Genomic DNA, 15420 nt, shown 5'->3' with positions numbered 1-15420 from the left:
AAGATGTCTAAGAGTTATGAATTCCCCCAAAAAGGTTAGTAGTAGTAGACTTTCATACACTTACCATCCCACCTATACCAGGAGTTAGCTGAAGTCCACGTCCCACTGACTGTCTTCGAGTCATCTGGATTCTCTTTATAGTAAAGAGAAAAAACTTACTGTGAATGCTTCCCTGGAATTCTAACAGCACAGAGTTGTTCAATCAGAGCCAAGTACAGTGGCTACATAAGTAAGAGCATAACAATTGTATTTCAGTATAGAACACTGCTCAGTACACCATCATACCTTTTTAAAGAATAGATCGTGGCAGCAGATACCCAACAGCTCACATATGCTGCCTGGCCTAACCATGAAAGAGAAGCATGTACATTTAAATCCTGGGTAAGCAACATTACTATTTTATTTTACTTTCTACTGAGGACAAAAAATTTCCGCACAGAAATTTCATGGCCCTGAGCCACAGAACAAGTTAATGGTAAAGTACAGTTCCATAGTTAGATTATTTTTATTTTTATTTTTTTGCAAAATTCAGGTTGTGACATTTTCATTTACAAAATCTATAGGTCTATGTCAAAACATAATCATCAGTCAGATACTCTTGTTGAAAGGTTTAGCTTAGAAAACGAATAGCAACTTTCCTTTTCCCGGTCTGCATTGGGGCAGAGACTAATAAAAATCCCTACTAGTCTGAGTTACAAGGTGTTTAAGAACAGTTTTTTTTAAATAGTGGAAATATCAGCCCGCATTAATAAATAACATTGGTATAATCATTTCAAGATACAAGTGCTTTACCGCTTTCAATGTTCCCTCTCCAGTGATAATCTGTAGAATGAGACATTCTAAGTCATTTTGATCAGCTTCCATTTTCAGGATGCTAAATAGATGTGATCTATTTTTACAATATGCAGAATACTTAGACTTCATTTAGAAGAAATCATACAGTTCTTCTGAACTGCTAGGGCTATTTTATACCTGTACTGGAGGACCCAGTTCTTGAGGAGGAGCATGAATAGTTAATCGTGGAGGCAATGGATGTGGTGGTCTGCGTGGTGACTGTGGGGGTCGAGGGGCCTGTCTCTCTGAGGCAGATGATGGTTGCTGTTCTCTTGAACTTTCATGAGGAAAAGTGGACTCCGCAGCACTTGTACTCCCCTCACCTAAAACATACGGAAATATGGAGCAGTAAATTTATGCCCTCCAAATATTTTTAATTGAGAAAAAAATTAAGGTAGATCTTCAAATTCTGTTACCACATTAAAATGGACTTTTTTTACTCTTGCAGAAGTGGGGACAGCACAATACTGTTACTTCAAATCCTTTGAAAGGGGACTTGTGCCAGCTAAGCCAACACTAGCACCAAAACAAGCTATTGACTATTCAAACACTGATTCAGATTGAGGGGATTAATCTCCTGAGCCATCCACAGCAGTTTCCACAGCAACCAGAGGCTGCAGGGTTATCAAAGGAATGTAGAATGTATCTGGAAGCGAACATTTCAACGGAATCTACATTTCAGGTTAAAATGGTCATTAGCACTTTGCCGTACATCCGTAAGAGCAATTTTTAACACATGCAAAACGATTTCTACATTTTCCCCTTTACAGACAGATTTTGAATAAACATGAATCAACCATACCACTATTTTGAGAATCTGCTGCCCTCTGGTTGCTTTCACCTCCTCCCAGGCTCTCCTCAGTTTCTGTTCCAGGATCTGTACCATCAGCACCCTAAAACCAACAAACATAATGTGATCTAGCACCAAACACCCTCTGGCTGTAAAAAGAATATATAAGCATTCAGAAAGTAAAAAAAGTCACATATATGAAATCTTAAAATATTCCTGTAAATACCTATGAAGTTACGTACATGTATGCAACTGTACGAAATTTCAAAATTTTTGAATATCTGTGCATACAAAAATGTGAACAACATGGTCATCATCATTTAATAACAGACAATGAAATATCCAGCTTTTGAAGAAACTGCCTCACTAACTTGGCACCCACATTTTTTGATGCTGGCTCTTACACTTTGCATTTTCATTCTGTCTTACACATTGAAAGTTGATTTTTCTTGTGAAAAGTTCAGTTATAACAGAAATTACTACACCTCCTAGCAACCTCAATTTTCTGGGATAAATGACTTTCAAGTATTCAAATATTTCCAAATGCATTACACCACCAATTTCTTCCAAGTAATTTAGCAGACTATAAAAAGGCACAAATCTCACCTCAGCATCATCTGCTTCGTACCCATCATTCCCATCAGCACTACCAGTTCCTTCATTACTATCATCACCTTCATCCCCCATTCCTGTGTCTTCATCATCATCCTCATCTTCCTCTTCCTCATCTTCATAATCCTGCAATAGTACCGTCAAAATCCCTTAGGGAAACACTGAAAGAGCAGCAGAAACACTTCACGTAGTCCAGCGGTAAGCTTCACTTCATGGTACAGAGACCCCCTTTGTTTGTGGAACTCCTTCTGAAGATATTTAGTGTTCATTGTTCGTAGAGTGGATGTATGTATTTTTCAATTGCTGTTGTAGGCTGACCTCAGCTGGCTGCCATATACCTGCCCAGCTGCTCTCTCACTCCCTCTCTTCAACAGGAGAGAGGCACAAAATAAGATAGAAAAGCTCAAGGAGCAAGACAAAGACAGGAAGTTCACTTACTGATTACAGTCACAAGCAAAACAGACTCAACTTGGAGGGGAAAAAAGACTTGGTGGGAAGAGTCCTGTGGCTGGTATACCGTGATGGACAGTTACAGACACTTCAGGAGAGACAGACAGGGCAGGTGAGGTGGAGGAGCAGCACTCTATGGAATGGGTTGGACTGTACAGTATTTGTAGTTGGGGATGACATGGTTGAGATCCACTGGTCAGGATTAGGGGGAAAGCTAATAGAGCAGATGATGGGTGTCTGCTATAGATGACCCAGTCACGATGACATCAATAAAAGGTATTAGGGAAAATCTTTAAATCAGTTGCCCTTGTCCTTACAAGTTATTTCAACTTCCCAGATATTAACTGGGATTATCATAGAGCAGACATCAACAGGGCCAGGAAATTCCTAAAGCACACTGAAGATAAATTTGACAGAGGGACTCAAGGAGCCAACTATGAAAGCTGCCTACCTCAATCTGTTGTTTGTGAATAGAGATGATCTTGTGGGTGAAGTGATGATTGGTGGCTGCCTTAGCCACAGCAATCATGAAATGGTTGAATTTAAAATCCTTTGGTGATTCAAGAAAAACTATCAGCAAAGCTACTACCCTGGATTTGGGGAGAGCAGACTGTAGATTGCTCAAGGAACTAGTTAGTGAGATCCGCTGAGGTCCACAAATGCTAGCCACCTGTAAGCAATGCAGGAGCAGGCAATTCCCATGTGTCTGAAGTGAAGCAAAGAGGGCATGAGGCTGGCTTGGCTAAGGGCAGGGCGGGGGTGGGATCTCATTTTGGAACTCAGAGGCATTGTGGAATTTTACAACTTCAAAAAATCAAGTGGAATTAGCAAGTGTCTTTGAGACACTAAGTCCAGGCTACAGAAGTCCAGACAATACTTATACAGCCAAAAGGATGTTCTTAATTATACTGATTGTGCAAGATGAGCTTTACAATTTTATCTTTCATCAAATATAAGTACAGCAAATAAATAAATATTAAATAAATAAAGTTATTCTATGGTATACATACTTCCTGCTCGCCTTCATTTTCTTCATCATCATCATCTTCATCATCACTGTCAATCACAATTACATCATCTCTCTTGGACTGACCATCCTGAGATGAAGAAGTATTTTGTTGATCTGACTGAAGAGGTCCAAGATCTATTGGGATAGACTGAGAAGTTTCTTCACTATCCTCCATGGGAGTGTACTCTCCCTGTGTAACACCCTGTAAAAGATAAAAGCAAATAATAAAAAGAAAACAAAATGTAGCATATGACAATCAAATACAGACAACTAAAAGTCTCCCCAGGATCAAGGAATAACCATTTCTCTTCTGAGCATCAACTCTGAGCTGCTGTTTTAGAGTTCTTTCAGTCTGGAGGAACAGTAAAGCAACTCGCATGATAGCCAGAGTTATCAAATTGTTCTCTTTTCATTCAGCACAAATGTATGTTCAAAACAGTTGAACTGAATCTGACAAAAATGACCAGAAATGCTATTAAAAAAAAAATGCATCAAGGAAAAAAAGCCTCTCAAAAAATGAAAGAGAAATTAGGACTCTAACATATACTTTTTGTAGCATTCAGGACTTCTGGTTCAGGTAAGGTAACTAGATTTTGCTATTTTCCAAACAATGTGTCACTATAATATTGCAAATTCTGCTGTAAAGCAGCAGAATTTAAAATAAGCACATCAAGTACTAGAACTTTTAAAGAAAGTTTAAAGATACTTGTGGAACAGACGGCACACAGCCAGGACTTAGTGGGGGGATAAACATCTAAATATATAAAGGTTATTGAGGGAAAATGCCTCACTAAAGACTCAATATCCACTACTACTTATATGAAATAGATTCTACAACTCTATATGAGGCTTTTCTAAGTTAGAAAATTACCATAATTTGTACATGTTTCTGAAGAGAAAGGAGATTAAATACACGTTTTTCACTCGTATTTGGCTTTGCTAACTCTGCTACAACGTGCATTTTAAGTTGCTTTTATTTTAGTATTTTTGTTTGTTGTTTAACACACCGTGACCCATCTAACGCTAAGCTTGCTCAAGGATTTGCGAAATCTTTCTCTAAAATTAAAGCCAGAAAGCAAAGGAGTAAATGAAGAAATGAAAATTCAAATTCTGTTTTAAGACTGTGACACATTTAATCTCTACGTCTCAGTTTCACAACATCGAATTGGTATAAAGATACTCGGATTTCTAAACCACATTAAATTACATTCAAAATTGCAAAGCTCCATTAACATTCCCACAGCTACTTATATAGGTATATGCTGAGTGCAATAAAAATTTAATATCTATCCTTGAACGTAGGAAGTTTAAACTTAAAATGGTTTTAACTGCTTTCTATTGAAAATCTGCAAGACCTGATTTGAAATTTCTTTCAAAAACATTGTTTGAAAAAAAAAAGCTTATTTTTGCTGAAATTATAACTTTCTTCTTTTCAAATATGCTTACTTCTCCAATTGAGTCCTGTGAGTCTTGATTGTATGTTTGAGCTTCTACCTCACCATCGGTGCTCTCTTCTGCTGTCACTTCCTCCTGAAAGACCATATATTTTTCTCATTTAAAACACATCATTAATCCTAAAGTTTGATTCTTTAACATAGCAGAGATCATTATTATTATTTTATATAAAGTTTATCTTTTCCCACAAAGATAATGGATAACGCTTATTGTTCTCCTTTAGCTCTGTTTTTATCTAGCACCTGAAGAAATACAGTTTTCCCATTCCAGTCTACCGGACCTATTCTCTTCTACATCTCTAAAACTTTTCAGAACCAGGAAAGAAACCTTGAAGTCTCCCACTCCGTCTTCATCCTCTGAGCAAATTCAGTGATAATCTTCTTACAATCTTGCCCTTCTACATTATGCAACATCTGTTTCCTACACAGTTAATGAAGTGCCTTTGTCTTCCTTAATATTTTTCATGAGTTGTCTGCTGTGAGGTATCTCAAGTTCAATCCATTTTTCCAGGATATCCCGACTCCCTCACGCAGTATTTCACATGCATCTTCTCTAAGCTTTTCCATGAAACTTCTCGTCTTTGCTTCCTTGGCAGAATGACTGTAGATAATGACCTTCTAGACCACATTTAAAAATATTCTAAATTCTTCCTCTTCAATGCTAGAATATGGCCTCCTCTCTCCATACACACTACAGCCAAGATTTGAATCTGCCATTGCAACCGCAACAACCTCTGCCTTTTATGATACCCAAACGTACTTGCTTTCTTTTTTGACAGAAGAAAGAGTCATGTCAAAAATTAAATGACTTGCTTTGAAGTAACACACTTCCTCTTCCCATTAAAATCAACCAAAGTGGCAGATTAAGTAGTAGCATTTTATGTTCCTACAAACCTCAGGACCAACTCTCTGCATGTTTCTCATTTTCTTTGGAAGAGGTACATCCACTGTCTCCTCCGAAATTTGTTCAGAGTTTTCCACAGTGTTATCCTCCTCTTCCTCTCGTGGACGTTTAGACAGAGAAGAACTCGGGGTAGCTGAAACTTAGAAGAACCTCTCAGTTACTTGAAGGAGAACTACAAATGTAGGAAGCAGAAAATCAAAAGGTTTGGTATTTTACTCTGGAAGACCACCTCTTTTTCTGCACTGAATGATAACAGAATCAATTTCATTTTGCTGTCTCCTACATCGTGAAAATATCAGCCTCTGTGGTTACAAGCCTTATGTTTTTGGATCCATATTCACTCCCTAATTGAACCCCAATATAAGATTCTCAGGATTATAGTTAAAATACTTTTTCCAACATTTTTGCTTCTGACAAGGGCACCTAAGAGTTAACAGAGTATCAGCCTGGAAAATAAAAAAAGCAGTTTACAGAAGTCTGTTTTGTGAAATATGTATTCTAAACCAAATTCTACACTGTGTGCAGCAAACAGACACACAACGCGCCACACTGAGTAGCATTAGTGTTCTCTATATTTCATATTCCAGCTTACATAGTTTACTAATGACTCCTAAAATTAACCTTGCTCCAACAGCATGGTGGAAACAGGAGCAGAAGGGTTTAATGTGTTAAACCCCAACACCACTCTGGATAGATAAATACATGAATTTTTATCTTTAAGGAATGTGGTGACATCAGAATTTCAGGAGTAGCATTTTGGAATGTTCAAGAAAGGAGCCTACTTGTAAAAATTTGTAAAATTTGCAGTAAACTAAGAGGAAAAAAAATCACAAGCAAATTCTTTTTCTGAAGCTAGGCCTGTTTTGACAGTAGAGCTACTTAAAATCAATGATTCAAAAAGGTAGGCCTATAAAATGAAACCAACCTGTGCCAAACACTGCTGTAGAAGTGGAGGGCCTCTCTATTTGAGAGCTCTGTACAACTTCTACAATGGTAGGGGATGGCTCCTGATTAGCGGGCTCAATCTGAGGATGACTTTGCTGAGTGGGCTGCACAAAAGCAGTCGCTTGAGTCTGCTGCTGAACAGTCAAGATGGGCTGAGAGAGAGATGTCTGAACATTAGGGCTGGTGGAACGCACAGACCCACTAGTGCTTCCAAAGACAGGAACGTGCTCCACGGGTCCTTCTGATTGCATAGCTGAAAGGCAAACAGTAGCACATTCAACTGACTTCGTATTATCTAGCACAGTTCACATTCTCCACTTCAGAATGCCCTGAACAGTCAAACTCAATGTTTCCTAGATTCAGTTAACATTGCTTCTCACACCTGTCTTCAGGAATTGAGAACTTATGAACATTTCTGTTGCCTTAAAAAGGACAGTATTTAAAGAGATGCAGGGACAATGAAAGTACCTTCAAGTATCTTTAAACTAATAATTAATGAGATTTCAAGGGAAAAGTACCATTTATGTTTACTGTAGAACCCTGTACTACCCTAAAATGCTCACCTTCCTGAGTCTCCACCTGTGTTGTAGGCATAACTGTGGCAGTTGGAGTAGTGGTAGGATTAGTGACTGTAGCAGGAGTAACCATTGGACGGATACTAGCTCTTGGAGTAGACTTATTCCCAGCTATTGCTGCAGCAGTCACTTTACTCGGAGTTGACACAACTGGTGTTGGCTTAATATTCGCTGTTGGTGGATCTGAAGTGCTAGCACTGAAAGACAGGATTCATGATGGTAGCACACATTTAAAAGCAGATTTTAAAATATCAAGTTTAAATACATTATCATAACCATAGTCATTTTTAAAGGTTTTGAATTTAAAAACCTGCAAAGACATAATGATATGTCTTCCAAAATTTGCTAATAGTTTAAAAAAAGTGACCCACTATACCATTAGCAGCATTTTGTCCAGCTTAAAGGTTTGACAGATTTCTTCAAGGTTAATCAACTACAAAACCGTAAGCAGATCAAAAGGAGCAGTGCATAGCTCATAACATAAGCTGTGCTGGGTCTTTCGTATAGTTAGTAATGTATCTTAAACTAAAACTAACTGGCTCACTCAATACAGAGCAACATAAAGTCTTGGTTGAGACAAAGATCAGCCAAATTTTAAAATGGCATTTTTAAACATCACAGCCTTGGTTTAAATGAATGCTGTTATAAAAATTAAAAGGGAACTGGTTCTCTAAACTTAGTAATACAGTAATAATCTCCATTTTAGAGGTTGGTTGCTTTTTCATTTGACAATTTTATCTGTTAGTTGCCATCTATTTAGTGCATTTCTCAAGCCTGAGCTCTTTGCACAAGGAAGATCCCCTCACTCAACAGGGGAAAGGTAATAATCAACTGTACTACTTAAAGATTCTTGAAGTCTAAAAACACTTTAAAAATATTTTATATTCCCCAAAAATCATGTTCCTGGTGGTTAATATGACAATTCAACACCTGACAGGATTGATTAAATCAATCAATTTATTGATTAAATATTTTTTTTTTCTTTATTGATTAAATGGGTCTGAGAAATCAGGAGGAACATCATGTCTCAACCAGCATCTCTCAAGTTGCTAAAGAAAATTTGTGAAAATCAGTAGTTTACTAAAAAGAAGAGCAAATAGATGAAGACAAAACCAAAAATTCCCAAATACAGAAACTGCAAAATCCCCAAACCCTTTAACTCACATTCCTCTTTCACCTGAAGCTGGAGTAGACTTGAGTGAGATCTGCCTCTGCTGTTCTGGGACCTACAATGTAAGATGTAAAAGTATCATGCCATGTAAATATGAAACAGACTGAGTGACTTGGTGAAACACTTCAGCTGACAGATCTCTTCACTAAACATTGATAACATTAGTTAGCATACCTAGTCAGATTTTGTGATTACTGCAAGTTTTCCAAAATAAATCAAACCAGTCATACCAAATATATCAACCAATTCAGTAATTTCTCAGATCTTTTCAGATATTTTTTGAAGCTATTGAGACATCCAGTAATGTCAAAACCTGCTGAACAGATGTATGAAAATAGAAAAATAGAAAACAGTGCAGTTTATTGGCTGGTTCACGGTGAACAATGCAACTGTATGCTTGCTAACACTGGGTATTTTGACTGGAAAGAAAAAAAAGGTTTTAAATTAAGTTCTGCATCTTTACTAAAGCCACCTTACATATTTTCAAAGCAAGTAATCTGGGGATAGCAGAACTTGAAGAGCGTACAGTTTGTTGGGTCATTGATGTTTTTTTAATTTGATTTATTTATTAACAAGAATTTCCATCTGTTATTTAGGATGTTTAGAAAAAACACCTTCATATAAATATTCCCAAGAAATTAATTACTATATAGATAAAAAACAAACCAATGGTGCTAGTACTAAGAGCTGTTGTTGTAGTTCGGTCATGGAACATAAAAGCAGTTTATTTCCTCTCACACAGCTTTCTAGAAGGATTTTGTACCTTATTTGTAGATTCTGGTGGCTCATCTCGCTGTTCATGGTGTCGCTCTTGCTGCTCTCTAAGCTCTCTTTCAAGACGGCAGATTCGACCTTCATACTGTGACTTGAGTGCACTCATCCGCACTTCCAGTTCAGTCTTCTGCTCTTCTAATGAACTGCTCTTTTGCTTCCACTCTTCATTTTCTTTCGTTAGCTGTTCTTTTGTACCTAATTGAATAGGAAAGAATCCAGTCTTGCCACTGTAAAACTGCCTACTCTGCATACTGGATGTCTGTCAGTTTTAAAAGGTTACCGAAGTATTTTGAAATCCCAAAAACGTTAAGCTTTAGAAAGAGATCTTAAAGCCAATTAAGTAAAAATAAACACAAAATAGACAACAAATATATCCGACAAATAAAAAAATGAGCAGTTATAGAATGCCAAGATGTTTCCAGCAAGTTCTTCCACCACTGTTCCTCTCAACATCAATTAAAAATAGAATTGGTATGTTTTGCACCTGTACATTATAGAAAGGTAGGAAAGGAGGGAAGAATTACCAAAGTAGTCAGTCTAATCAACCAGACTGCCAAAAAAATGGCTGGCCAAACTACGGCAAAATTTTAATTCCCCCAACGTACAGCTAGTTGTTCACTTGTATCATCTCCCTAAGGAATTTAAATTTCTCATTTTTAGAAAGATTCTGTAACATCCAGTCAAGAAAATATTTTAGGAATTCTGTCTAAATACTTTCCACAGGAATAATTAAAAAACAAACAAAAACAACAAACAAAAGATGACACTTTAAGAACATCAAAAAAATACAATACCAGCTAACTGTGCAATTTTCTGCTTGGCTGCAAGCAAGGTTTTCCTAGTTTTCTCTTCCTTCTCAGTGATCTGCTGCCTAAGCTGTTCTTCCTGTGTAGCCTTCTCTTGCAGATCTTGATGGAAACGAGCAAGTTCTGATTGCAGCTGTGATATCTGCTCCTGAAGATTTCTAGCTTCAGTTTCCTTTTCTGATATACTCTATAGAGAAAGATTGGCCACAATGAGCTACTCCAGCACATACAGTCTAACATGCTCCACAGTCCTATTATTAGCTGGCCATTGTATAAAAAACTTTTAATCAACAACAACAAAAAGAGTCCAGTCCTCTCTGAATGCAATAGCTGAGAGAAGAGCATTTTTTTTCCGCACTTACTTAGTCCAAGAAACAATGAGAGACACTAGACACAGGATTTAAACCAGGTTTAAGGTCCATCTTTCCTGGCAAGACAGACGCATAGCTTGGTCGTTTCACGTTTGTGTACACACAGATGTATGTGTACACACAAACACACACAATAACAGCCTCATAGTCTTCAGTTACTTATTTAAGATTCCAGTAGAACACAGTGCTTTGAAATTGCTCACTCTGATCTTACCTTTTGTAAACTTTCAACCTGATTCTCCAAAGACTTTGTCTTCCCTTCAGCTTGGCTGAGAGAGTCTTTCAGCTCTTGTACTTCCTGGGCAGAAACTTGTTCTTCTTGTTGTTCTACCAAAGACTGAGTTGCTGCTTCGGCAACCATCTGAAATATGTCAAGTGGTATAAGGCTAAAGGGTACTATCCAATTAGAATGTTATTGCTTTCACAAGCTGCTTCTGCATGCAAACGAATCAGTTAAGTTCTGGGCAAAACATGCTCATGGAGCAGATCCTCCTGGAAACTCTGCCAAGGCAGAGAATAAGGAGGTGACTGGTGACAGCCAACATGGCTTCACTAAGGGCAGATTGCGCCTGTCAAATCTGGTGGCCTTCCACAATGGGGTTACAGCACTGGTGGTTAGGGGAAAAGCAACTGTCATCATCTGCCTGGACTTGTACAAAGCATTTGACACTGTCCCCATGCCCCCATGACATTCCTGTCTCTATATTGGAGAGGATGGACCACACAGCAGGCAAGGAGTCATCTGGATGGTCACACTCAGAGTTGTGGTCAATGGCTCAGTGTCCAGGTGGAGACCAGTGACGACAGGTGTTCCTCAGGGGTCACTGGGACCAGTACTGTTTAACATTTTTGTCGGTGATGAGGACAGTGAGATTGAGCACACCCCCAGCCAGTCTGCCAATGGCACCAAGCTGTGTGGTGCGGTTGACATGCTGGAGGGAAGCAACGCCATGCAGAGGGACCTGGACCTTCACTCAGAGGTTGGTGAGGCACTGAACAGGTTGCCCAGAGAGGCTGTGGATGCCTCATCCCTTGAGGTGTTCAAGACCAGGTTAGATGATGCCCTGAGCAACCTAACTAGTGGGTGGTGTCCCTGCCTATGGTGGGGGGGGTGGAACCTTTGAGGTCCTTTCCAACCCAAACTGTTCTATGATTCTATGACAGCCTTGAGAGGTGGGCCTGTGCGAACCTCACGAGCTTCCACAAGGCCAAGTGCAAGGTCCTGCATTTGCTCTAGGGCAATCCTAAGCACACGTACAGGCTGGACGAAGAATGGACTGAGAGCAGCCCTGAGGAGAAGGACCTGGGGGTGCTGGTGGACAAGAAACTTGACATAAGCTGGCAACATGCTTTTTCAGCCCAGAAAGCCAACCGCATGCTGGGCTGCGCCAAAAGCAGCAAGGCCAGCAGGGCACAGAGCTCTGCTCTCGTCAGACCCCACCTGGAGCACTGTGTTCATCCCTGGGGCCCTCAACTGAAAAAGGACATGGAAGTATTAGAACGAATCCAGAGGAGGGCCACAGAGATGATCCAGGGGCTGGAGCACCTCTCCTACAAAGACAGGCTGAGGGAGTTGGGGTTGTTCAGCCTGGAGAAGAGAAGGCTCCAGGGAAACCTTACAGCTGAACTTCTAATACGTAAAGGGGGCCCTACAGGAAAGCTGCGGAGGGACTCATTGTCAGGGAGCGTAGTGAAAGGACAATGAGTAATGGCTTTAAACTAAACGAGGGTATATTTGCATTAGATATAAGGAGGAAATTCTTCACTCAGAGGGTGGTGAGGCACTGGCACAGGCTGCCCAGAGAAGCTGTGGATGCCACATCCCTTGAAGTGTTTGACACCAGGCTGGATGGGGCTTTGAGCAACCTGGTCTGGTGGAAGGTATCCCTGCCCATGGCAGGGGGTTGGAACCAGATGATCTTTAAGATCCTCTCCAACCCAAACCATCCTACAATTCTATGAAAACACAGGTATTTTAATGAACTCCAATGTTCTATTAACAATGCTGCTAATTATTAAATGATATACAGCTTATGATTTGTGGCAGTTTCTGAGCCTACAGCAGAATAAATGACGTAATTTTCTACTTTTGTCTTTGCAGATAAGTGTTCCTGTAGTGTTATACTAAGGGAATGTGAAAATCATTAGCCAGATTATACTTAACTCTAGATGAATTTCTTTGCAAGCAAACAAGAAGTTTATCTACCTTATCATGCTGTGCTTTCAGCTCCTCATACTGAGTTTTATATCTGCGCCCAATTTTCTTGACCTGTGTTATAGTTTTCACTTTTTCTTGTATGTCAGCCACTTTAGCATCCAGTTCTTTCTGCAAGGTGTCCTTCTCTGTTCTTATTTTAGTTACTTCCTCCTTCAGGTTCTGAACAAGATTCTGGCTTGTAGTCAAGGACGCATTCGTTCTAAATAGCAAAAGATTGGAAGGAGATGCAAATGAGATATTTGAAACAATACATTTCAATACTGCTTATTTATGTAATAGCATGTGTATCATCTGTAGTGAACTGTGTTCTCTAGGACTTCGCAGTACAAACGGATAATGCACATTCATGTTCAGTTAAGAGAGAACTTCAAAACAATTCATGTTTCATTTGCATATTATCAAGTTACAGTAAGAATATGAAACAGCTACATTGAGATAGTTAAGAAAGTAAATTTCCAATCGGCGCTTCATTATAAACGAAGCTTTGCACAAAATGAGGTTTTGCACAGAAGTTTTTACTAATTTGATTAAGTACCATACCTGGCTATTTCTGCTTTAAGCCTGCCCGTTTCTTCACTCATTTGTTGTATACGCTTGGTGTTTGCCTCCTTCTCTGAAAGTAGCTTGCGATATTCTTCAAGATCAGTGTCCTTCTGTTGACTCAATAAATGCTGAAAGGTTGACAAAACATTTTGCATTTTCAGAAGATGATTACACAGTTACACATATAAATTCGTTTTTAATTAGCATTGCTGCTTTTGTATTTTGACTTGGACTGCCAATGAACTAGAATAGCCTATTTTAAAACTGAATTAAAAAGCATTGCTTATGCAAATACATTTCCTCGTTTTTGACCACTTTTTGCAATATAGCTTACATTTTTTGTTTTAAAAGAGCTTTTAGAACTTTTTTTTTTCCCAAGGGTTGATAACTTATTCTCCCCATCCTGTCCTTCCCCCAGAACACCTTGTTTTAAAAGATGCATTTCCCACCTGTGTCCGGGCTTTCCAGCGTTTGACATCTTCTTCCAACAACTTTTTCTCTGCCTGCAACATTCCACTTTTCTCACTCAATTCAGCATTAGACTCCTGTAGAGGTAGAATGTCTGCCTCAAGCTTGCGTACCTGAAAAAAAGGATAGTTGGGGATTAAACTATCTGGATCTTTTAAGACTGAAGAAAATGGAATACGGTAGGCCTTGAATAATGGTGGTAAGACGGACGGAGAGATCAAAAAAACCGAAACCCAGCACAAAACCACCCTCAAGAAGTCATGATATAGCTTCTTCTCCCACTCACTGCCCTTCAGTAGCCAACTGTGCACAGGGAAACCAACAAGGAGCAAAAGCGGGGTACAAGCCTACAGGGAAAAAATTATAAACACACCTTCACAATCTCAAGATTCTCACTTTGTACCTTGCTGTAGGAAACAGATTATCAATTATGTATTAGAAGTCAAGCAACGCTGCACTGGATTCTATCAAAGCAACTGGTATGCAGAAATGGGAAGAGGCAAGTATCTCCCTTTTAAATTCTTAATAAGGCTATGGACTGCTTTGTATCTATTTCTGTGCCATTTTTCATTTACCTGTCGATATTGTTGTTATAACTTTAGCCAGTAAAAAATGCTGATTTTCTCTTCCATTTAAACGGAACTGAACTTCTGACTTTCCAATACTCTAGGTGAAGCAGCGTCTTATAAAATTCTCAATGGAACATTTCCTCATTTGTGTATGATGTAAAGGAATAACCCCAGTTTAAATAACTAGCAATGATATATCCAGACATTAACTGTCTGACTTGAATACATGGAAACAAGTGAAACACAGTACTAACCTTTGCTTGCATTTGTTGTAGCTCTTGTTCTAGCCTCTCCTTCTCTTCTCTTAGCATCTTGTTGGTTTCTATCAGTACGTTCATGGTCTCTGTTTTTTTCATTAATTCTTCATGCTGTGCAATGGTTTTTGCTGTTACCTTTTAAAAAGATTGAACTTACTCATTTGCCTTGCGTGCGTATGTTTACATACTTACTGGGATCTGGCATAACACTGTCTTACATAGCTATGGTGGCATTCCTTGTGTCACACACGTTCAAAACAAGTAAGTATCACTAACAAAAACGGACAGGGGAAAAACTCAAGAGAAAAGATCTTTATTTTCCCTATTTATGTGTTTTTGGGATTGCCATACTGCTTCACAGGACCCAGAACAAGACCCTCCATTTGGCTATACACCAACCCCAGCTCAGCAAAGGCAGCAAATGAGAGAAAGTAGAACACAGAGAACAGCCCTCTACTTACTGAAATCATAAGCAATAATATCCAACCATACCTGCACCTTCTCTCTCTCAGCATTGAGACTGTCTTGTAGTTCCTGGAGTTCCCTTTCAAGGTGTTCCACTCTCTGACGATAACGTAAACTCTCCACCTGTGCCACCTCAAATCTAGTTTCTGCTATCTCCTTTTCTCGACGTATAAATCTGCAGTAAGAAAATGAACAAAGCATTATG

The 15420-nt window shown here is 39.0% G+C and overlaps 1 protein-coding gene across 3 annotated transcripts in view; it reads right to left on the bottom strand.

Annotated features, from left to right (window-relative positions):
* Positions 1-15420, bottom strand: part of TPR (translocated promoter region, nuclear basket protein) — a 44773-nt gene that overhangs the window by 9495 nt on the left and 19858 nt on the right. For 2 of the 3 annotated variants that reach the window (XM_048058997.2, XM_048058998.2), the window contains exons 27-44: positions 15243-15390; positions 14748-14885; positions 13906-14037; positions 13454-13584; positions 12902-13112; positions 10910-11056; positions 10313-10511; positions 9508-9713; positions 8738-8799; positions 7562-7770; positions 6979-7251; positions 6044-6192; positions 5142-5225; positions 3697-3897; positions 2231-2362; positions 1637-1727; positions 973-1157; positions 65-133 (exon numbers count right to left, since the gene is read on the bottom strand). In XM_048058997.2, coding sequence (XP_047914954.2) covers positions 65-133; positions 973-1157; positions 1637-1727; positions 2231-2362; positions 3697-3897; positions 5142-5225; positions 6044-6192; positions 6979-7251; positions 7562-7770; positions 8738-8799; positions 9508-9713; positions 10313-10511; positions 10910-11056; positions 12902-13112; positions 13454-13584; positions 13906-14037; positions 14748-14885; positions 15243-15390 — 2767 coding nt within the window. The remainder of the gene's footprint in view (positions 1-64; positions 134-972; positions 1158-1636; positions 1728-2230; positions 2363-3696; positions 3898-5141; positions 5226-6043; positions 6193-6978; positions 7252-7561; positions 7771-8737; positions 8800-9507; positions 9714-10312; positions 10512-10909; positions 11057-12901; positions 13113-13453; positions 13585-13905; positions 14038-14747; positions 14886-15242; positions 15391-15420) is intronic. The other variant, XM_048059000.2, reaches the window with a different exon arrangement.

Source organism: Anser cygnoides, chromosome 8, assembly GCF_040182565.1.
Source record: "Anser cygnoides isolate HZ-2024a breed goose chromosome 8, Taihu_goose_T2T_genome, whole genome shotgun sequence".
NCBI lineage: Eukaryota > Metazoa > Chordata > Aves > Anseriformes > Anatidae > Anser > Anser cygnoides.
Note: the sequence above shows the minus strand (reverse complement) of the source record. Positions and strands in the feature narration are given on the sequence as shown.